Source organism: Pipistrellus kuhlii, unplaced genomic scaffold (assembly GCF_014108245.1).
Source record: "Pipistrellus kuhlii isolate mPipKuh1 unplaced genomic scaffold, mPipKuh1.p scaffold_m20_p_14, whole genome shotgun sequence".
NCBI classification, from domain to species: Eukaryota; Metazoa; Chordata; class Mammalia; order Chiroptera; family Vespertilionidae; genus Pipistrellus; species Pipistrellus kuhlii.
In genome coordinates this window covers 22,555,703-22,580,372 of record NW_023425449.1, presented here as the reverse complement: position 1 = coordinate 22,580,372, position 24,670 = coordinate 22,555,703, and the positions used below count along the sequence as shown (strand labels likewise).

At 37.9% G+C, this 24,670-nt stretch overlaps 1 protein-coding gene across 1 annotated transcript in view; it reads left to right on the top strand.

The window, feature by feature from the left end:
- HAS2 (hyaluronan synthase 2) overlaps nucleotides 1-9,205 on the top strand; it is a 28,242-nt gene extending 19,037 nt beyond the window's left edge. The window contains exons 3-4 of the mRNA XM_036436889.2: nucleotides 4,245-4,346; nucleotides 6,304-9,205. Of these exons, the coding sequence (XP_036292782.1) occupies nucleotides 4,245-4,346; nucleotides 6,304-7,233 (1,032 nt within the window). The 3' untranslated portion in view covers nucleotides 7,234-9,205. The remainder of the gene's footprint in view (nucleotides 1-4,244; nucleotides 4,347-6,303) is intronic.
- Nucleotides 9,206-24,670: the final 15,465 nt, after the last annotated feature.

Here is a 24,670-nt window from a genome sequence, read left to right as displayed (position 1 = left end):
AATTCTTGATATATAATTAATTCCCATGTTCCTGTTAGAGATTTTCTCTATATGTCCCTCTATTTGTGGTAAGGAGCATCATAATTCTTTAGGTATGCATTTACTTAGGAGGTATAAGCAGTAAAGATTATTACTTAAATGCTAATGGCATACTTCTCTACAGTCCTTTGTAATTTACAAAGTGCTTTTATAGGCTGTCTCACCTGGTGTCTCAATGATGGTAAATGGCTTGTTCAAGGTGATAGAGGCTTCTTGATTCTGAGGGCATTTGTTCTTAAAATAAGCATATCTTGGTGAATGAAAAAAATCAAATTATGTTTTACATTTTTTACACAGTTACTGTTCTTTATAACATGGAGTTGGAGGCAACCTTTAAAAAATCTACTAGAATTAAAGTTAGGACTTAGAACATATTTAATCTCAACTTTTCATTATTATTATTTTTTATTTTGGGAAAGAGAACCCTTCTGCTGCAACCAATTATTTTCGTCCCAAGGCAAATTTTGCTTGTAAAGGCCTGATAGTAAATATTAAGCTCTGTAGGCATGTGGTCTTTGTTGCAGCTATTCAGCTCTGCTGTTTTAGTGTGAGAGCAGCCATAGATAATATAAAAGTAAATGAGTGTGCCTGGGTTCCAACATTTTATTTATGGACATAGAAATTTGAGTTTCTCTGTGTTATAAAATATTCCTTTTAAAAATTTTTTTCAACTGTTCTAGATAGAAAGAGGAAGGTTTACCTCTTGGCTAGGATAGTGAAGGAAAAAGAAAAATGTGTCTTATGCAATTTAGTTGATGTTTTGTGGTTAAAAATGAGGTGGCTAGAATCTCTCAATAATGTCTTTTTTGTCTTGACATTTTCCACTCATTTTAGTCAAAACTTGGTGACTTTATTTCGCTTTCAAATCTTATGACTAGTGATCCTGTGGTGGGAACAAATCACAGTGACACATTCAGTGTGGACAGAAAGATGTTGTGATTTGTGCTCTCACAGTTTTCGGTCTATGCATCATGTCCAGTAGGGTTTCCCCAGGTGAGGTTAAACTCTGAACTGGCGGATATCCTCCCCCACAGCTTCTGGCCTAGAGTTAAATATTACGTACTTTTTATTAATTAGTTAGGGGACAACTGGAAATCCTATTCATGATATTACTAATCATACTCTTCACACACTAAAAATAATAACAGTAGGTCCATGAACATACATGCTTTTACCGACTTCATAGCTGGTGGCTTTCTATTGGCATTCAATCACCACATAACATCCAGAAATTGAACTTCTTAAGGCTCTTTAACCTACTATAACAAACTCCTTTCCAAGAGATTTCTGAGAGCTTTCCTTTCCAACGCAGTTAAACTCACCAAGCAAACAGTCTCTCTCTGAGAGCTCCTGGCACTTTGCTCTTGGAAACTGGGAGGGGCAGGGCCAATTGAAACACGGAGAACCTCAGAAGTTAGGTTCATGTTCAGTCATTTCAAAGAGGCAGTTGCCTTGGTCTGCTTATGCTCACAAGCAGGCGGAGTTACTTGAACATTAATTCTAGATTGCCCCCTTCCTGTTGTTTTTAGTCTTATTTTAGCTTTCTGGTTTTACCTTTCCCAGCTTGAGTCAATAGAGGTGGGTGTGGCCCTAAACTCTCAGGATGCTGGATTCTGGACTGGACTTCTGCCTTCGCTTTCTCTACCCCCTTACAGGCCTGCCCGCCTCCTGGCCAATACAAACCAATGATAGACAAGGCATGGCAGAGGCAAAGCATTGCCTTGGAGGGGTTTGTTTGGGTTTCTGAGGCTCGGGCTGAATGAATGCAAATCCAAGTATTTGTAAAATTCTATTTCTGCAATGAAAAATTAATGCTTAACTGTTTCCTAAATCTCCCCCACACCATCCTGGACCAAAATAGAATGTGTGTAATAATGAATGGATTTTTTTTTTATTAGAAAATGGGTTCTTTTAAATATTAAGTAAAATTTAAAAATTCAGACGTTAACCCTAACATTGCTATACTTAGCCAAGTCCAGTGAGGTGATCAGTTCACTTTTTAGAACTGGATAACCTCATGTACTCCCTTTAAAAATAACTTCCAATAATGCTTTTAAATTGGTGAATTCACCAACATTCTTCCTTAATACTTATTTTCAGGGTGGAAAAATAGCTATTAGTAAAGTGGACACATTGTTTTAAATGTTGAGATTTCTACTCTTTGTTGTTTGAACAACCAAATCCCTACTTTTTTTTATTAAGTAGTTTGGAGAACTGTAAAGATAGATGTTGGAGATATGAATAAATTAACCTTGATTAAATCCATTCAGTATAGTCAGACTTGATGGCAAAATAATGGGAATTACAGATAACACCCCCATTTCTGCCAACCGTGTCATTTATTGATGGGGAGTATGAAACTGGTTTATTTCATTACATATCCATTCTGATCACTTGCTATCTACTAAGACCTTACTGCATTCCCAGAAGAGAATACAGCATTTATTAGCATCATTCAGGCAGCATTTTTCCTACTTCGGATTTTCTTTGATCTTAGGGAAGAAGCTCCATCCACAGATAGGATTCATCTGTGAGAAAAGGTAGTAACCTTTCCCAGCTGTCTCACTCCTTCCTCTCTAAGAGAGAACTGACTTAATCTAAGAGAGTATGGAAGGAGGAAGGGTTAGCCCAACTTCTCCTTCCCTTTTCCTGGAACTGGGCTTTTGCCAAAGAGCAGGCATCTGTCATACATTTAAAAGGAGCATGCACTGTATCTGCAGGAAGAGGCTGGCCCACTTCAATGCTATTGGCTATATAGGTAATACTGTCCTATACTGGGGAACATCATTATGAAGACTGCTCTTGCACAGACATAAGGCCTATTCTCTATGTCAGATTTATGGGTATACAGGTGCTATTTTGGTTTCTCATCTTCCTTATTCTTTTTTTTTTTTTTCCAAATTGGTTCAGAAATCAGAGTGCAGAAAAAGTGCTATTGCCAAAACCGGTTTGGCTGAGTGGATAGAGTGCCTGGGGACTGGGAGGTCCCAGATTTGATTCCGGTCAAGGGCATGCACATTGGTTGCGGGCACATCCCCAGTGGGAGGTGTGCAGGAGGCAGCTGATCAATGTTTCTCTCTCATCGATGTTTCTAACTCTCTATCCCTCTCCCTTCCTCTCTGTAAAAAGTCAATAAAATATATTTTTTTTAAAAAAGAAAAAGTACTGTTTATGACTCTGTCCACTTGGTCTGCTTATGCTCACAAGCAGCCTCCCTTGGAAGTTTCTGTCAGGGGTCAACAGGCATAGATTAATCCAAATAATCTTCTTGAAGTGAAGTCATAGTGGTTTGGTTTCAGAATTCCTTTTTTTTTAAAAAAACCCATATAAAATTGTAAGAACATTTCTAGAATGGTTTAAGATCATTCATATCTGCTTTTATACATAAAGGGCTAGATGAATACTTGAGTACTTTAGAATGTAAAGGTGGTCTGAATATCTTGCTAGTTCCCTTTCTTATGCAATGTCATCTGCGAAGCCCAAGTCATGGACATCTTGCTTCAGAAATATACATCCGGCTGTAGGAGACTTTTCCGTCTTTTATTCATCATATTTATGGGGGAATAATTGTTAAGTGTGCCTCTTTTAATACTGTCATGGGAGTAATCCTATCATTATTCAAACCTGAGGGACAAGTTGCCTAAAAGCCCTACTTAAGGCATTTGAAAAAGAAAAAGGACATTTAAAGCAATCAACCCAATATATTTTGCAAGTCCTTGGGATAAGGACTTTTCTTGACCAAAACTGGGAACATCCATGGCAAATTGGGACAAGCTGGTTACCCTAGCAATGGTCGACAAACTCATTAGTCAAAAGAGCCAAATATCAACAGTACAACAATTAAAATTTCTTTTGAAAGCCAAATTTTTTAAACTTAAACTTCCTCTAACGCCACTTCTTCAAAATAGACTCACTGAGGCTGTGGTATTTTGTGGAAGAGAGCCACATGTGGCTCGCGAGCCGCAGTTTGCTGACCATGGCCCTATAGGATACCTAGCACATTGCTTTAGCTGTTCTATCCAGATATGTTAATAACTTAAATACTGAATTTGATGGAAAATAGCTCTTTGTATTGGCCATGCTACTTGTGATATTTGTGACCAGAAGGCTGAAGACATAGTATATAGTATATGCAAAATTTTGGCCTTGTGACTCACTTTTATAATTCTTTATTTTCTTTAACTTATTTTCCTTCTTCTTTGCAGGTTTGTGATTCAGACACCATGCTAGACCCAGCTTCATCTGTAGAGATGGTAAAAGTTTTAGAAGAAGACCCCATGGTTGGAGGAGTTGGGGGAGATGTACAGGTGTGTGGTATGGGTTTGCTTTTACCTGAGTCAGTCACTTTGGTAGAACTCTGATTCATCGATTCATTGAATATGCACTTACCACACCAAACTCTGTATCAGATATTACACATTGGAAGTGTCTTGAACCCAGTTTACTGCCTCTTTGGCTAATTGAAAAAATTTAGGACTTCTTTGATTAGTCCTAGCATATAATCCATGTCTTTAGTAGCTGATAAATTATGGTCTTGAGCCATAACTTAATGTTTTGATAAAAATCTGTTATTAGAGTTCATTTAGTTGACAAAAAACTAAAATGTGGCAGGAGATGGATTCTCTATCATATACCTATGTCTTTAAAGGCTGACCAACTTGTGATTGATCAAAAAAACTAAATTGGAAAACAAAGAAAGAAAAGAGAAAGAGCAACTCAAATTTATACTAGGGAGAAAGATAAAGGAGCAATTGATTAATAAATGGGTTTTCCAACTATTTATTTTTTACTAATTATTCTGTATCTGACATTATTTGCTATAAATGCAGAAATAATCAGTGAAACAGATACTGGAATGGGAAAATGAATATGCAAAAGTATGTGAAGATTAAAATGAGTTCTTTGCAAATGTGAGATTAGATTTTAGCAAAATGTGAAAAGCACATTGAAATTTTATTTTAAAGTTTAGGTATTATGTTGCTGTATAATCCATGTCATATATTTGTGGTAATAGTGGAGGTAAAGAAAATGCACTACAATGGACAAAAAGTAGCCTGGTGGTAAAAAGGAAGCATGTGAAATCGAGATGAATACAGAACAAAATTGAGACAGGGGAGAATTTAGAAATATTGCCAAGAAAAGCTGATAATTTTGAATAGCCTTTACATAGAGCATTATTTCAGGACTCAAGTTTTGGAGGGAGGCCAAAGCAAACCCTTTTATCACTGGCATTGCAAAATAGTAAGGAAGAGAAGGAAAATTTATAGCCACGGATTAGATGAGTTGGAAATTAACCAGAACAGGAGGCAATAGAACTTAGAAACCTTCACATCCTAGATGGCAGGAAAGTGTATGGAAGAAGAATTTAGGGACTGAGAACTAAAGCCAACAAAAAGAAAGAAAAGAAATGAAGAAAAATGTCATTATTATAATAGAACAAGAACAAAAGGCATAACAAAATGAGGACAGAGAGTGAAGTAGAAAATATTTATCATGCATGCACACAACTTATTAAATTAACCTAGTAATATAGAATCAGAGTCATTAAAATATAATTATGTCAAAAAAAGGAAGGAACCCAGCCACTGTAGCTCAATGGTTGAGTGTTGCCCCATGAACCAAAGAAGTCAAGGTTAGTTCAATTCCTGGTCAGGACACATGCCTGGTTTGCAGGTTCCCTCCCCCGGAGGGGGCATGCAGGAGGCAGCTGATCAATGATTCTCTCTCATCATTGATGCTTTTTTATCTCTCTCTCTCTCCCTTTCTCTCTGAATTTTAAAAATCATACATTATTTTTTTTTAAAATAGAGGAAAGAAGCCAAAATAAACCTGATTCTATTAAGTAACCTCAGAATGGTATGGATTTTTTGTTTTGTGTTAATCCTCACCGAATCTTATTTTTCCATTGATTTTTAGAGAGAGTGGAAGGGAAGGAGGGAAACAGAGAAGTCGGGGGAGAGAAACATGGATGTGAGAGAGACACATTGGTTTGTCACCTCCCCTAACCAGGGTGAGAGGTCAAACCTGTAACCCAAGTACATGCCCTTAAACTTCAACCCTTTTGTGTGCAGGTCAACACTCAAACCATTGACCAGGGCAGGATGGTACAGATTTTGTTTTTAAATTTTAAGAGCAATTATACATACATATATTTATTTATTTATTTATTTATTTATTTATTTATTTATTTATTTAAATTCGTTATTGTTGAAAGTATGTTGGTATTTTTAAGGCTTACCTTTTACTATTTTCTCATTTTTGCAGATTTTAAACAAGTATGATTCCTGGATATCCTTCCTTAGCAGTGTGAGATACTGGATGGCTTTTAACATAGAAAGGGCCTGTCAGTCTTATTTTGGGTGTGTCCAGTGCATTAGTGGACCCCTGGGGATGTACAGAAACTCGCTGCTGCATGAATTTGTGGAAGACTGGTACAATCAGGAATTTATGGGCAGCCAATGCAGTTTTGGTGATGACCGGCATCTAACGAACAGAGTGCTGAGTCTTGGCTATGCAACAAAATACACAGCTCGGTCCAAGTGCCTTACGGAGACACCTGTCGAGTACCTCCGATGGTTAAACCAGCAGACCCGTTGGAGCAAGTCATACTTCCGAGAGTGGCTGTACAATGCCATGTGGTTTCATAAACATCACTTGTGGATGACCTACGAAGCGGTTATCACTGGATTCTTCCCTTTCTTTCTCATTGCCACGGTAATCCAGCTCTTCTACCGGGGCAAAATTTGGAACATCCTCCTCTTCTTGTTGACTGTCCAGTTAGTCGGTCTCATCAAATCATCCTTTGCCAGCTGCCTTAGAGGAAATATCGTCATGGTCTTCATGTCCCTCTACTCAGTGTTGTACATGTCAAGTTTACTTCCCGCCAAGATGTTTGCAATTGCAACGATAAACAAAGCTGGGTGGGGCACATCTGGAAGGAAAACCATTGTTGTGAATTTCATAGGACTCATTCCAGTCTCGGTTTGGTTTACAATCCTCCTGGGTGGTGTGATCTTCACCATTTATAAGGAATCTAAAAAGCCATTCTCAGACTCCAAGCAGACAGTTCTAATTGTTGGAACGTTGCTCTATGTATGCTATTGGGTTATGCTTTTGACTCTGTATGTGGTTCTCATCAATAAGTGTGGGAGGCGGAAGAAGGGACAACAGTATGACATGGTGCTTGATGTATGATCTTAACATTGATTGACATTTGCAGTCACCCACGAGGACAAACAAAACCTTAGTTCCTGTAAAGACCATACAGTATTGTGGCATCAGAGAATGCCACCACAGGAAACATATCACTGCTGCTGGGACTTGAACAAAGACATTTTATGGGTTTATTTTGATTCTGCCAAAGTAAAATGATATAAATCAACAAGAAGAAACTCAGATGTAACCTGTTATTTCTATGAAAATGGGAAGAATTCTTTGTTTATGCACTTTTCCCTTACTGTACATCTGCCTAAAGTGTTTTGCCCTATATACCTCACTAGCCATGCTTTATGTGGGTTATCATGGAAGAAAGGATTTTGGAAACTCAAGGAAAAGTTCTTACAACATATACAACCTAACTTATGGACTGTGTTGATAGCTAATTGTTCTTTTTAGAAAGGATTTTCTGTTTAACTCTACCAAATGAAATGCCAAAGGAAATTTTTGAGGCCGTTGGCTGTGCTGTATTTTTATATAATTGTACTGTGTTTTAAAATTTTGTATGCTGATTTTAAAAACAAATTTTGCATATTCTATATTTTACTTCTCTGCCAAAATACATCTGTTCTTCCTTTATAAAAAAAAAATACATTCTGAAAAAAATTCAAACTTATAAAACCTACCCAAAATGTGAAGCTTGGTTGATGGATGCTGTTCATGATAGAAAGAATAAAATGTTTCTCTCTCTACCTTTTCAAATCGAATAGTTTATTTCTGTGAAAAAGAATTTAAACTTCTAATATTTTAAAAATTTTAAACTTCATTTGGAAAAGGCCAATAATACATGTCAGACTTCGGGAGTAAAAATACGTACTTATGTGTGAAAGAAAAAGTAAATAAATGAAAATTAAGGCCAAAAGGGTAGAAAAGTGCAATTTTTTTCCCCATAAGATTTAAAAAAAAAAGGGGGGGGGGATACTCAAAAGAAAACACTGGGAAGCCAGCACTGGACATAACATGCATATCACAGATGAATAATCGAAGATTCTGGCAATGGTTTCCCAGGCTGAGTAATAGGGAAAGTGAGGGAAATTATCTGTATAATTTGGACAAATACCATGCAGTTAATTTTGTTCTGTGGCTTGAATTCACCAGATCCTATCTATATATTACATATTTTACCTGATTTTTTTTTCAGCTTGCCAGTTCACTTTGTGTGTTAGCCAGAGGTTTCCAGGATTTAGTTGGGTAAATTAAAATGTAAAGTGTACAGATTCAAAATGGCAGGTTTAAGTTCCAGTTATCAGCCTCTTTTACTTTCTATTGGGGCTTTTATTCTGAATTATTCTACAGAGAATTTCATCTTTTCTGTTGACCAATATAAATATGTTTACATACTAGAAATGATATCAAGGTTTAATAAATGTATCAAAAATTGGCACATGAAAAATTAACAAACCAGATGCCTGTAGTCTAGCTAATTCACTTCTCCGGAGCCTCAGTTATCCAGTTTGACTTTTGACACGACCCATCTTGCTTTGTAGTTGGTGCTGTGTAGATCTGTGTTAAAAACAATTGAACCTATAAATAGTTCTATAGAAAGAATTGTGATGAAACAGAGTCATGTGGAGAAGTGTTGGGCCATATACTTTCTGCCTTTTTGCTTTTTTTCAAGCAGACATCCATGTTCCATCTGTCCTAAGAAAAAGATGCACATTCTACCTTTGGAATACAACAAGGTACATAACATTCTTCCACTCCATCTCTCCCTGATTGGAGAGCTTGTGGGAAACAAACACCGTGCCAATAAATGAGACTAAAACTTGATTTTGCCTTTTTAACTATTTATGTTCTAAGTTAAGCTTTGATAACATTCAAATGTCAAATTCTCTCATTCTTATAGAAGATTGAATTAATTGCCTGTATTTATTTTAGCAATAATTCAATGTATTTCCAGTATAGGATGTATAGTATAATTCTTTTTGTAAATAAAATATTTTTGATAAGACTTTTTTATGTGTTTTTTTTTTTTTTTAAGGGAAGGGGGAATTTGAAATAAAACATTACCTGATTGTAATGGTATGGATTATATTGGGAGTGGGGGACAAATACAGTGAGTAAAGATAATAAGTCATTTGAGTTTACATGAGGTAGAAATCCCCAAAATTGGTGTGGTTTAGCAATCTAGAAAATGAAGAAAGATTGGCCTACACCTCATCTCTACTCTTCTATTTTCCTTTACAGCAGCCCAAATCAGCCCCAATTTAGAAAACTTAGTTTTTTTTTAACAGTACTTTATCATAGCAGGAAAACAGATTTTCAGAAATTTGTTATAGCATTATAAATAATAAAATCTTTTGAGAGCAATAATTGAATTATGGTATTACTAAGTAATGGAACATTATTACCCATTAAGCACAATGTTCTTAAGAATATGAGGATATTAGAGAAATTATACGTTAAAAATATATAGGCAATTTATACAATAACATTCCAATTTTGTAAAAGTAAATGTTTAAATGTGGCTATCTCTACTGTTGAGAATGTGATTTACATGCTGTATACTATTGTATTTTCCAAATACCCTAATCATGTATTGCTTTTCTAATCAGAAAAAGGACAATAAATATTGCTTCTTTAAAAAACAAAAAAAGTAGGTTGGAACATCTAATAACATTTTCTGGTTTGAGACATTTTGATGATAATTATTCCATTTTACCACTTATACCTAAAATTTGTCTTTCCCCCCCAATTTTTATTATCAGTTTCTTAGAATCCATTACCTTGACACAATCACATTAAAACTAGAGCCACTGAATAGTATTGTAAGACTTCAACTCTGCCATTATAGCATAAAAGCTTCCATAAGCAATATGTAACAAATGTGTGCTGTATTCCAATAACACTTTACGGACACTGAAATTTAAATTTCATATAATTTCCACGTTGCAAAATATTCTTTTAACATTTTTCAATCATTAAAAAAATTAAGACTTAGTTCATTAGCATTACCAATATGGGCAGTAGGTCAGATTTGGCCCATAGGCTGTATTTGAATGACCCTGTTCTTTAGGAATCTGTTGACTTATTGGTATTATTGCACACCAACATCTAATATTTGAGTACATACCATGTGTCAGGTACTGCCAGAAGCACATTGTATATACAATTTAATTCTCATGTCAGTACCAAGTTGGTGGGGGCAGAGGGGGTGGGGAGTCCCTTATTTATTACCATTCTACAGGTGAGTACTCAGGCTTAGAGATTTGGTACCTCCGTATCACAAAGCTAGCAAATTCTGGTGCTAGAATTTAAGTCTAGACATTATGACATTAGACTTACCCTTTGCAATAGAGCTACTCAGTATGTCATCCACTGTCCAGCAGTATCAGCATTACTTAGAAACAAATTCATGGCCCCAAACCCACTGAGTTAAAATCTCAAGCTGGGACCAGGAATTAGGGCTTAATAAGATCCCTAGATGATTTTTACTCCCATTAAAGTTTGAGAAACATTGTTCTAATCTAGCATCTCGGATTGCTCCCCTCAAACCAAGTGTAATTTCTATGGTCGTTATTAGTGAACAATTTAGAAATTTGTATTTTCCTCTTGAACTTTTCTTTTAGTATCACATATGAATGTTAGCAGATACCTGGTTTTAATAAAGTTTCCTGAATACCTGTATGAGCAAGAAATCAAGGGGGTATAGATTTTCTCTCTACTCATAGAAATTGTAATTGCGTTAGATGAATAAGATAATTAAACAGACATTTGATGCAAAACAGAATAATAGGGATCTATAGGGTCTCATGTGGATATAAAAAGAAAGGATGGCATACAAAATTAGCTCTGCCAAAGGCTTCAAGATAGTGTCATGTCCAGGTGATTCTTTAAGGAATCTCTATGATTCCTTGTTAATAACAAAGAAGTGTGATTTTGACATTAATTCTTTGAACAGAACTAACAAATTTAACTAAAGTGTATGCTGTATCTAACCAACAGTTCAGTCTTAGCTGTAGAATATACACTTGAAGGTGGATCATAGACCATAACCCTCCTGGGAGAAGTGCTCCAATGAGGTGTTTAAATTGGACAGGTCACAGAGATTTTTGAATAGGGTGCTAACATGGTTGTAAAACAAACTACTTTCTGGTGGTTTGGATTGGAACACAACACATAAACAGTTATATTTGGAAATAGGATTTGATTTAAGTGTAAGCATAAACTGGTACTGTGTTCTTTTGATAGGACCACTTCCATCATGTTCCCTCCAAGCCCACCTCCTGTTTTACATCCTCAGTTAATGAATGGCACCCGACACTACCTTCAGCTTCTTTTACTTCCCTTCAACCTCTAGTCCCTACAAGGTTGTGATTCCTTCTTTGCCATGTCACTCAAATTCATCTCTGGCTCTCGTTAAGATGTTCTGTATCTCTTAATTGAATTGTTACAAATACCTAACAGCCCCTCTATCCCATTCCTCTCTCACTCAGTGAATTTCCTACATTTCTGTCAAAATGATCCTTCTAAGACTTAACTCTGAATAAAGTTGGCTGTCTTATCTTTGACTTCTGCTTCTGCAGATTCAACAAACTCTGGCATCAAAAATATTTAAGCCCTGGCCAGTTCACTCAGTGGTTAGAGCAATGGCTCAGAGACTGAAGGATCTTGTGTTTGATTCCCGTGGGAGGTTTCAATTCCCAATCAAGGGCCAGCACTTTGGTTGCAGATTCAATCCCAGGGTCCCAGTTGAGGTGTCTGCTCAAGGCAACCAATCAGTGTCTCTCTCTCACATCAAAGTTTTTTTCTCGGTCTGTCTTTCTCTCCCACTCCCTCCTTCCTTTTGACTCTTCCTAAACCATCAATAGAAAAAAAAAATATCCCCAGGAGAGGATTAAAAATACATATATTTGGGGGGGAGAAGGAAATGTTATGTTGTTGCTGACATGTACTATGTAGTTAGGCCTGTGATGTTTGCATCTGTACTGAACATATTCAAACTGGTTTTTTTTTTCCCTTCTCATTACTTCCTAAGTAATACAGTATAACTATTTACATAGTATTTGCATTATATTAGGTGTTAAATAATCTAGAGATGATTTAAAGCATACGGGAGGATAGAGTGCGTAGGCTTTGTGCAAATGCTACACCATTTTATGTAAGGGATTTGAGCATCAAGGATTTGGATGTTTGAGCAGGTCTTGGAACCAATCCCCCCAAGTACTGAGGGATGGCTGTGGAAAGGTTTAACTTCATGTCTTTGTCAACAGGAAAAACGCATTAAATCTTTAAGAATACATTCAAAGCTGATTATCTATATCCTCTCTAGCAGACCTTCATCCTGCTATTTTTCATGGTCTTACTAAACTAGATTTTTTTTTGCTCTTTCTCACCCACATTTTGTCCTTTTCCTTTATCACTGTTCACATTTTGTTTTCAACCAGAAATGGCATTACCCTTTCCCCCACTTCTACATCTACTTGTCAAAATTCTTTTATGTCTTTCAATCAAGGCATAACTTTACTACTACCTCCTTTTCCCAAATACCTTCTGCCTAAAGAGATCTCTCACTCCCCTTCACTCTCAATATTTCATTTTATCTCAGCCATGCAACCCAGACTTTTTCTTTTGTCCTGTGTTATGACTACTGGTAGACAAAAAAGGTGTTTGAGCCTGTGGCTATGCTTTCATAATTTATTTATTTATTTATTTAATAAGTTTTTATTGTTCATATTATTACAAATGTTCCTTCCCTCCCCTCCCCCCACCATTGCTCTCCTCCACCAGGTTCCCACCCCACCCTCTGCCCTTTCCCCACTCCCCATTGTCCTCATCCATAGGTGCACAGTTTATGTTCAGTCTCTTCCCACATCCCCCTCTCCCCTTTTCCCCAATGCTTTCATAATTTTTAAAATCCTCTGTGCTGACTAGGACAGTCAGGTGCTCAAAATTTGGCAAATAGGCAAATGAATACACAAAAGAACCAGGAATGAAAATGCACTCAAATAATGAATCTTTTTTTTTTTAAGGAAAGTTTATGGCATTTTTTTGAGCTTTGCTATAGGACAAGCTTTGGGGTGTGAGGGCTACAATTGCTTTGTGCTTTGGGCAGCGGGCCCATGCCTCTGGCACCAGAAAGAGAGTAGTACCTTGGCACTGTCTGCCATTCATTCAACAGTTTTTGAGTGTGATTATGTACTAGACCTCACTGGGATTTAAAAAAGGATAAATTATGCCAGCCTTCAAGGAATTCTCTGAGTTCCTCTAGCAAGCCATGCTCCTACCTTCATGTGGGCATTTCCAAAAGCTCTTTACAATCCCACTTCTCACCATCATCTGTTTAGTTAACTCTTATTCTATCTTTCACCGCCAGTTCAATCATCACTTCCTAGGGAAGCCTTCCATAACTCCCAGGTCTGGGCTCATTTCTTTACTACATTCTCTTAAAAAACGCCTTTAACATTTATATTTTATTTTAATCTCTATGATTCTCTATGTTAATGTCTGTCTCTCTAATTAGAGGACTAGAGGCCCGATGCATAAAATTTGTGCTCAAGTAAGGTCCTTAGGCCTGGCTGGCAATCCTATATGTCCTGACATGTGAATTCATTCACTCATGTACTTATTTGATTTTCAAAAATATTTATTAGGTGTTTACTATATACCAAGCTTTGTGGTTGGGAGAAAGAACTGTTATTAATACAGTAAGTGTTCACTATGTTATTGCCTCGGGATGCTGAAAGATTATCTATGATATAAAATACTTTTATTCTTAGGCATGTTTAAGAAACTGAGTGAATCAGGCTCTTCACTGCTGAAATTCTCAGAAACCTTCAATGTCCTGATGGGCTTTTTGAATCTGCCAGAGGCACAATCATATACAGAAACCCAAGCATTTATATGACTATGGTACCCTTTCCAAAGGGAGGTTGGTTATCATCTGGATTAACATGATTATTCTGCAGTACATAGTTTAGGTAACTCTGGTATGTAATTCCTGACACCACAAATTCAATTTGTTTTCACTCAAGATTTAGAAACAACACTCAAAGCTTAACTTCCTTATTACTGAAGTAATCAGCGCCAGGTGTGGAGACCACAGGGTAAGAGGGAGCAGCCTTCATTTGGCTCAGCCTCTGAGCCACTGAAACTGGTTTTTCTCAAGAGTTCAATTCACCCATTTGCTGTCAGAAAGTCTCCACACTGGAGCTTAGGAAAACATAAGTCACTTGGTGTATGTAGCTCTGCTGTTTAGGGCTAAAAGGAGTTTAATTCTGATACGTAGGGGAAATGGAAAATGAGTGTGTGAGCCTAATCTTTGAAACAACTTGGGCAATGTTATGATAGCACTTACTGTAAAGAAGCACAATTGCTCTATAAATTAAGGGAAAGGTTGTGTTTTATTTTCTATTTTGGACTGAGTTGATTGTTGAGTTACAAAACCAAATCTAATCATTTTAAATCAGGTCAGGATAGAATCACAGTATACATGTTCACCCTCAGATAGAACAGAGGCATGAGTATGACATCGAAGTTACACATCCCGCCTCTCCAGATAACATATGATATTCTTCTTTAATTAAAAAAAAATAGATGAAAGTATAAAGGGAATAAAATCTTGGAAGGATATTTGATAATAATAATAAAAAAAAGTTGAATAGCCATTTGCATGAAGCTATTAGTAGAATCATGGTAAGAAGGGAAACAAAGTTTCTTTAGACCAAGTCAAATGCCTGGAATCTTTGTTGGAATGAGGCAAGTTATAAAGAAAAGGAGGGAGAGTGGATAAAGTCCAGGTTCCTTATCTCAAAGGAATAAACTACAATTTAGTTGATTTAGCACCTTGCTCAAGCCTTCACAGCTGGTTACAAACCCTAGGTTCTCTTTTATCCAGATGTTTTGGGCTTGATTTTTTTTTTTTAAATCTCCATCTCCTACTTTAATAATGGAGAGTAAAGCATTGCACTTTATTAGTCAACAACAACAAAAAATGTTTCCAACAGTAACATAGGTATACAATTTAATATTTATTATATGCATATTATATACTTTATTTTTCAATAGCTGTATGCTTGCTATGTGGTACAACCTTAACATTTTTTTTTTGATTCATACTTTGTAAAACAAAAACCTTAAAAACTCATCAAAACTCAGGAAAGTTTTTTGGAAGACTAGAAAAAAATATTTTGTCTTGATCATGCAATAGACAAACAAAATCTTTAGTTACACCATAAAATTAAGCACATCTGAAAAAAATAAAATGGGGATAACTAATCCAAACATAGCAGATTTCTAAACCCTTAATTCAACTATTTTTGAATTCTATTTGTAATGCAGAAATCTCAGATTTGCAATTTCTGGGTAACTACTTTACTATTAAACCTGACATATTGAGACTATGTGTAAATCCATTTCCCCTCAAAAGAAGTTGTAAATTATAAGCTCTCGGGCTTATAGGTCTTTGACATTTAGATTTAAAATAAAAAAGCCACCATGGGCAGTTTACCTCAGTACCCGAAGTTGCCAGAACCATTAACAAATACCATAACATATCAAAAATGGTGTTTCTAAGGTTCTTGCCCTAAAAGAAATTGTAGCCTTATCACCCTACTTTGGGCATTAATGAGGCCAGAACAAGTTTGGAACTGTGACTCATTATGAATTCTGGTTTGGCTGCAGAATGACTTGTAATCAAACACTATTTAGCTGTGTAAACTTGAGAAAATTACACTTCTTTAAGCCTTATTTTCTCATCTGAATAACAATGAGAAAGGCAGTCACCTCTCAGTTATTGTGTAATCAAGATGGAAAAATACATGCCTCATAAAAGGAGTCTAATAAAATTTTCTTTCCTTTCTCTCTCCTTTCTAAACAAAAGATTTCATTAGTGTTCCTTTCTCCTTTTGTTCCGTCCTTCCTAAATCTCCTCCCCCCCCCCAGTAAATCACTGGACCAAGGTCTGGGACACAACTCAAGTGCAAGGTATTTTACTTCTTAAAAATACATTGGAATCCACCCATTTGTTGGCTTGTATATGACCTGAAGATACAAGCCTTTCTTCTCTTTCAGACATAAAGGAGAACTGTTATAACTGTCTAGTATGTTCTGACTTTCAGATGTGTTCATAATTTTACCACACTGTTTATAACAGTGCTTTGGAATGTCTAAAATGAGGTAGATGGGCCAATAGGAAGAACATGGTGTTTCATCACATGGGTTTGAATTCTGGCTTCACTGTGTCTGGTTGACACCCTAATCTCTTTCTCTCTCTCTCTCTTTTTTAAAAAAAAATATATTTTATTGATTTTTTACAGAGAGGGAGAGGGATAGAGAGCTAGAAACATCGATGAGAGAGAAACATCTACCAGCTGCCTCTTGCACACCCCCCATCGGGGATGTGCCCACAACCAAGGTACATGCCCTTGACCGGAATTGAACCCGGGACCCTTCAGTCCGCAGACCGATGCTCTACCACTGAGCCAAACCGGTTTCGGCAAAACCCTAATCTCTTAATTTGTGAGTGTATAAGAATTCCCTGCTACAATTAAGAAAGCATCTTCATGGGAGTGATACTCTCTGGCAAGAAACAAATCTAAAAATACCATAGGTATTACCTATCTATACTTCCCTTCCTTTCTACCAAGTAGTCAGATATAACTTAGACGCAAAACAAACCACACCTGGGTAAGAAAATCCTATGTAGACCAAGGCTTAATCAACTTCCCTCTCTCTTACTTTTTCTAAAAAGGATTGATATTAGAGTCTATAAAAGCCTGAATAGAATAACCTCCACCCGTCATCCGCCAACCATTTTTTTGGGGGGTGGGGTGGGAGGAGCCAGGATTTAAAAAAGAAAAAAAAAAATATATATTTTTGAGAGGAAGAGAGAGAGAGAGAGAAATATGAATGATGAGAATCATCTATAATCTGCCTCCCACATGCCTCCTACTGGGGATTGAGCCTGCAACTGGATTGAGCCTGGCTGAGAATCTAACCACCGTGACCTTCTAGTGCACTCAACCACTGAGCCACCTGGCTGGGCTGGAGCTAACATTTTTTTAAATTAAACTTTTTATTTTAAGCTAATTGTAGATTCACATGCAATTGTAAGAATAATACAGAGGGTTCCTGTACCCTTTACACTGTTTGTCTCATTTCCTGAGTGGTGAAAACTTGCAAAACTATAGTGCAATATCACAATCAGGAAATTGACATTAATACGACCCACCAACCTGTTCAGATCTCCCCAGTTTTGCTTTTAGCTGTGATTTGTATGCATGTGCCCATGTGCACGTGAATTTTTCTGTGTATATTTAGTTCCATGGAATTTTACCACACATATGAGTTCATGTGTCCACCACCTCAGTCAAGATACAGAACAATTACATCACCACAAGAATCTCTTGTGCTGACTTTTTATAACCACACTCATATACCTCCTCCATATACTACTTCCCTAAACCCTGGCAACCACTCTGGTTGTCGTGTAGAGAATAGACTGCAGAAGGCATACCTCGTTTGATTACACTTTGCAGATCTTGCATTTTTCCACAAATTGAAGATAAGATCCTTCACCACCAAAACAATTGGGATTGGCTAAAGGCTCTGACTGTTTAGCATGTTTTAACAATAAAGTATTTTTAAATTAAGATACATACATTGATTTTTAAGACATGATCCTATTGCACACTTACAAAATTAAAGTCTCATGTAAACATAACTTTTATATGCACTGGGAAACCAAAAAAATGTGTGTGGTTCACTTTCTTGCTATATTTACTTTGTGGAGGTGGTCAATAAATCCAAAGTGTGCCTGTATAGAACCAGGACTACCAGTTAGGACAGTGTTTTTCAACCTTTTTTGGGCAAAGGCACACTTGTTTCATGAAAAAAATCACGAGGCACACCACCATTAGAAAATGTTAAAAAATTTAACTTTGTGCCTATATTGACTATATATAAAGTAATTCTCTTGAATAGGAATCAAAGAAACACAAAGAAAGTATTTTATAATTACTTTATTATGAAATATTAAGTAAACAAAATAGTGAAAAATTATAAAATTCTTGTCTTGTCTGCACCTATGGCACACCAGGCAACATCGTGTGCCGCGGAACAGCGGTTGAAAAACGCTGAGTTAGGAGACTGTTGCAGCAATTTAACTGACAAGGGATGGTGGTTAGACTAGGATGTTTGTATCAGAGTGGGGGAGGAGGGAGGGGAACAACTAGATTTTGAATACACTCTGAAAGTAGGCTCAATAGTTATTCCCTGGCATATTGGATGAGCATTGTGAGAAAAGGGGAGAAATCAATGGTGGACACAAGGTTTCATTATGAATAAGAATGACTTTGCAAAGATCAGACATGTTGATTTTGAGATTTCTATTTGGGTAGAAATATTATTGGGCAGCTGTGGTTTAGGAAATAAGTCAAAGCTGAAAACATAAACTTGGGAGTTGACAGCATGAGGACTGTATTTACAGCCTGAGCACTGGATATGATTCAGCAGTGAAGTGAAAGCAGTGAATGCCGATAGCAGAGGCTGAAGGTCTGGGTCCCAGAACCTTCCGGTGTTAACTGATTGGAGAAAACAGAGTGCCCAGTGAAGAAGGTTGCGATCTCTTTTCCCTTCCTGACTTACTCTACACTCAGATCTCTACTTGATTCTCTTCTTATTTATATACTTTCTGCATGTGTTCATTTCTTGCTTCCAGCAGAAGATTAAAATTTACTTTAAAAAGGAAAAGCATTCTGTTCTCCCTTTTTGCCAAGGTACCTGCAGCAGTCTGGGTCTAATTGGGAGGGAGAAACCACACAGTAACTTGCTCAGGGAGAGGTTAATGTAAATAATTACTAATTATAACTGCCACTGGTGTAATCAAAGATAGACCAGTAAGAACTCAATAAAACTGTAAAAGATATAAAAATGGCAGAGAATAGGCACTCCTCCTAAAGCTGAGATAAAGAGGCCCCCAAAAGTGCACATCCCTGCATACATACCAGGCTGAGACCCTGATCTTATTGGAGAGGACAGGGCTGTGTCTCTGTGATGTCACGCTTCAGAACTTGCTAGAAATCCCCATCCTGGGATGTGCCAGAAATCTGTCCTCTAGGATGCTCCGGAAAGCTGTTCACAGGGAAGTATCTCATCACTAGCATGCCAAGGAAAGCTGCTGGATGGCTGGCACTGCTGACTGTCACATACTATAGGAGCTGAGCACTGGAGAAGCTGTTTGAGTCCTTAATGGAGAAGCTGGAGGTACCACAGGCACAGTAGCAGCCAAATGCTGGAGAAGTTGCCCTCATTTCTGAGATTGGACACTGGAGAGGAAGCTCACTGAAGCCATGGAACACTGGAGAAGTCTCTCCAAGAGGATCATACCACAACCAGGAAGCAAATCCTTTTCCTGAAATGGCTCTACTGAGTCACCCCACAAAGCTTAAACTTCATCCAACCAGCAAAGGAAAAGTACTTCAAGGTACCAGGTCTACATTCACAGAGCAGGAAAATTTGTGAATTTGGAGCTAATAGCCAATAACTCAGTAGCCAGTGCAATTTATTATTCAGGTGCAATTCTGAGCACACCAATATTTAGTGTCGATACTGTTAAAACTGACATTAAATGATAGGAAAAGAGAGAAGGGGAAAGTAGAAGAAAAGGGAAAGAGTGGCATTGAAAGGGAGGAAATTGGAAGGAGTATAAAAAAAAGAAGAACCTCGCTCTTTGAGCTATAGATTGGTTACCACTAATAATGAGGATTTCATGATAGAAATCACCAATATTCTTCTTTGCATTGGTATTATTGCTTCCTTACAGTCGGATTTCTGAGACATTTAAAAATTTTAAGAGTCCTGTGAGATTGGTCATTAGTGGGGAATTAAGAAAAACTGTAAGGGCTTTAGTCGTCTGCACTATTTCCTTATTTACAATACGATACTTTCCATGTGGTTAAGAAAGTTCCTTTTTAGGAAGGAGGCACTAAAATATCAATCATAGAAACAATTTCAGAGTCAAAATAAACATTGGGCATAATTGAGTCTAGCACCTACATTTGAGATAAAACAAACAAACAAACAAACACACACACCAAAGAACACAACTGAAGCACAGAACAGGGACTTGCAAAGGAGCGTTTGTTATCATAGGTCTTTATTATTTATATGGAGAATTGGGAATGAAAGGCCAAAGGAATGAGGTAAAAGATAAAAATCCTTCTTTCATATGTGAGAAGTCAACATGGGCTAGGCTCTTTGTGCATCTGAGTCATGGCTTGTGCATCCTGAAGACGAGTTGGGTGTCAGAGGTCAGTATTCTTATAAGCAGTGAACAAAAGTCAACGTTCTTTGAATAAAAAAATCCAAATGGTCTGGTCTATGAGTTGTAGAAAGGGAGCCAGTGAAAGCAATGGAGATGTGGTCTGAGGGTCAGACAGGAGTTTTAGCTGTTCAGAGCTCACTACTTAGGCAAATGGTTTTCTTAAAGATATCTAACTCTTTGTTTTCATTTTTTTTGGGGGGGAGTCTCAATTTTAAAAAAAAAATTCCAGGAGCAATAAGCTACATACAGACAACTCTCTGGAAGCCTAGCAGAGGACATGGCATTCCAGAACATCTAATTGCGTACCCTGAGCTCCTTACAACACAGAGGAGGGTCCCTGGCATCGTGCCCCCATTACAAAGCTTGTGCTCAAACTTTACATTTCCCCAGGGCTGGTCATGATGGTTTTGATTTAGGCCTGGTTGGGCCCCCCAAGTTGATGGCTTGGAGATTGCTTCTGAATCAACCCTGTCATGCAATACTCGAGGTGCCAGATTTGAGAAAAAAAAGAAAAACAAGAAACACTCTTGAAGTCCAGAAACACTTGGCTCAAGCCTATGCACATCATAAAAAATAACAAAGAGGAAAAAAGTGTGTGTGTTCTTATAAAATAGGGAGTCAGTGCTTTAATTTATTATTAAGCTTCAGTGTCAAACCCCAGTCACAGCTGTTGCTAAATGCATCTGAGAAAGAACTGACAGGTAAGTGCCTACGTTGAGAGTCTGTGAATCAAATTGCTCTTGGACAAAGCTGTGGATTTCAAAACCCAGAGTAATTACCCAAGCAGGGCAGCTGGACCACTGGATGTCTTCAAGAGAAGGACTGGATTCCACATTCGGTTTAGTAACTTAAGCCACCCTGGGTGTCCAACCTCTACTGACAAGCCACACTTAAAACAAGCTGTCCTCAGACTGAGTCTGTGGAACTCCAGAGGAAAGGAAAGTGAAGTTGTCCTCCTCCCTTGAAAACTCCCGCTGAGCTCAGACCTCAAAAGGCAAAGGAGAAATTCCCATATCCTTTTTCTTGACCATTTTGCAATTCAATCTCCAGGATTTAAAGGGTTTTAAATTAGGGTGTCTCCACCCTGTTTAGAGAGTGTCATGGAAATCTCCAAACAAAGCTGTATTTTATGTTGACACCAGCATGTGAGGACGTGGGACAAGCCGCTCCCTGGCCCTTAGGTTTAGAGGGCATAGCGCCAGCTCTTCAATGGCTGACAGCTTTATTGATTAACCTCTGTTTAGATGTGGGTGCGGAGGTGTTGACTACAAGCTGTAGAATGGCATTGCCTGCAGCCCAGTCTCAGTGCCACTGGTAAAAATTGCACAAGCTCAGTCTAGCCCAAGTCTATCTCCCTATGTGAAAGAAAGAGATAAGAAAAATAGCAAGCACTGGTGGCATTCTTATCTATAAAATATGTTAAGAGAACTATATGCTAGTATTTTTATTTCCACTAAGTAGGTATCTTTTATTTTGTAATTTTTCTATTTATATGAAACAGATGATCCTATGGTTCAGCTGGTGAGGTACTGGAGAAAGGACTGAATAAATGGGCTGTTTGCTGCCGCTGTTTGCTGCCCCAGGTGCCTGAACAACCAGGCAGACATCCGCTCTCAAGAGCGAGAGCATATTAAAAGTCTCATTTTTGCCATACTTCTGTCTCCGAGTCCATTATTTGAATTCCAACAGGTGAGCATTTCTCACAGGGGTGTGCAGGATGTAGCTGAATAATTGAAATAAACTTCATAGTATCCCAAGGTCAGAATCATTTCTGCTTCTTCACAGCACTCTCTTTTGACTGACGTTTACTGAGCCTCTTCTAGGTAAGAGGCCTGAGCTGCCTGACTGGGGGGCCCTGCACAGCAAATGTTCAGAACGTGTCTGCTCAGCTGAAATCAGGACTCCTGTGCTGTGATAGTGGCGGACAACTGTTCAGGAAGATGTTAAACAAGGACCTGAATTCATAATTCCAACCAGTTGGCAGTCTGATTTTTAAATACCATCAGCTCCTTCTTAGTTCTGTGCAGGTAAAAATAGCTCATTTGCCAAGAAACCTAAGAGGGGTTGATTCACTAAACAGAGGCACAAATGTGTCGTTAAATGAAATCCTAAAAGATTTCTTCTTAAAACTTCAACTCTAAGTGAGCTAAACCCCAGGCACACAGTTTATAGAAGAAATTAATTTTAGGATCTCAGGTTGCTAGAGTTGAATTGTCCCCCCCTCAACACCAAATATGTTGAAGTCCTAACCCTCAGCACCTCAGCATGTGACCTTATTTGGAAATAAAGTTATTGAAGATATAATAAGTTAAGATGAGGTCATTCTGGAATAGAGCGGGCCTTTCATTTAATACTAGTGGCCCAGTGCATGAAATTTGTTTCTGGGGAAGGGGGGTGGGAGGAGGTTGTCCCTTAGCCCGGACTGCATCCTCTCCAATCTAGGACCCCTCCAATCTAGGGTCATCCCTCTTGCAATCAGGGACCACTGGCTCCTTATCACTCACCTGCCTGCCTGCCTGATTGCCCCTAACCACTCTGCCTGCCAGCCTGATCAACCACAACTGTCCCCACTTCTAGCCTGATCACTCCCAATTGCCCCCCCACCCCAACCTGCTCATCCCAACTGCTCCCTCAATGGCCTGATTAACCCCAACTCCTCTCCCCCAACTGCCCTCCCTCACCAGCCTGATCCCCCCCTAAGGGCCTCTACCTTGGGTGCCCGCCACCATGGCTTTGTCCAAAGGGTCTCCCGGTCTAATTAGCATATTACCCTTTTATTAGTATAGATAACTGGCAGCCTTATAAGAGGAGAGGGCTCAACCCAGTGTGGCTCAGTGGTTGAGCATTAACCCAGAAACCAAAAGGTCACCAGTTCGATTCATTGTCAGGTAAAACATATGCCTGGCTTGCAGGCTCTATCCCCAGTGGGGGGGCATTCAGGTAAGTAGCCAATCCATGATTCTCTTTCATCATTGATGTTTCTATATTCCTCTTCCTCTCCCTTCCTCTCTGGATTCAATAAAAATATATTTAAAAAAGAAGTGAGAGGAAAAGGAGACATGTAATATTTTAAACTCTAAAAATAGGAGAGGGACATGGAAAAGATAGACATGTGACAACAGAGACAGAGATTTTCCTCAAAACAAAGAACACCAAGCTTTGCCAGCAACCATGAGAAGCTTGAAAGAGGCATGGAGCAGCCTCCTGCAGAGCCACTAGAAAGATCCTCGTCCTGCCAGCACCTTGATTTCAGACTTCTAGCCTCCAAAACTGTGAGGAAATTAATTTTTGTTGGTTTCATCCCTTAGTTTTTGCTCTTGTTACATAGAGGAGCCTTAGGAAAACAAATGCGTAAATCATTCTGAAAATAAAGCCTGGCTCAATTTAAGATAGAAGAAAACTCTGCCCTGAATTAGGGATAATCCAACACCTTATGCATTTTATTAATTGGCCTTATTAAGGTATTGTGCATCCCCATGCTTAACAAGTATTCAGTCAATGAATGAATGAATGAATGAATGAGTAAATGAGCACATTCAATTTAGATGACCTAGATGCCCTCTGACCCTTCCCAACCTCCCATTTCAAAATCCTTCCTACCACACATAGTAACTTTTCAAGGACCTTATTCTGTTTCCTTGAAAGGAGGAATTGCTCTACAAACCTTTGAATTTCCCAAAATAATCAACAGTATTTTGTATGCATTAAGTGCTCAATTGTTGAGTAAATATCCACGAGATGAAATGAACCAAACTTTCACTGCTACCTCCATTTTCACTTTCTCAGAAAAGTCTGTCTTAAGCTCTACTTCATAATTTATCTGGTTACTGGCCCTTTATCTCATATGTAGTACTTTGAAGACCAAGATGTTCAGACAACTGCCTCAGTGCCATCAGCAAGCCAGTGAACAACTGGTAATATTTCATCATATTTACTTCATCTTTTTTTTTTTTTTTGCTAAATTTTGAAAAATAGCAGAAATCATGACATTTTACTACTAAAAGACTTAGTATTTCTAAAAAGTAAGGACATTTTCTTCCTAATGACAAGATTATTATCACACCCGATAAAACTTACTATTTTATTAATATCACTAATCCTGTTCTCATTCATATTCAGCTTTTCCTAGTTGTCTCAAACTGTGTTTCATGG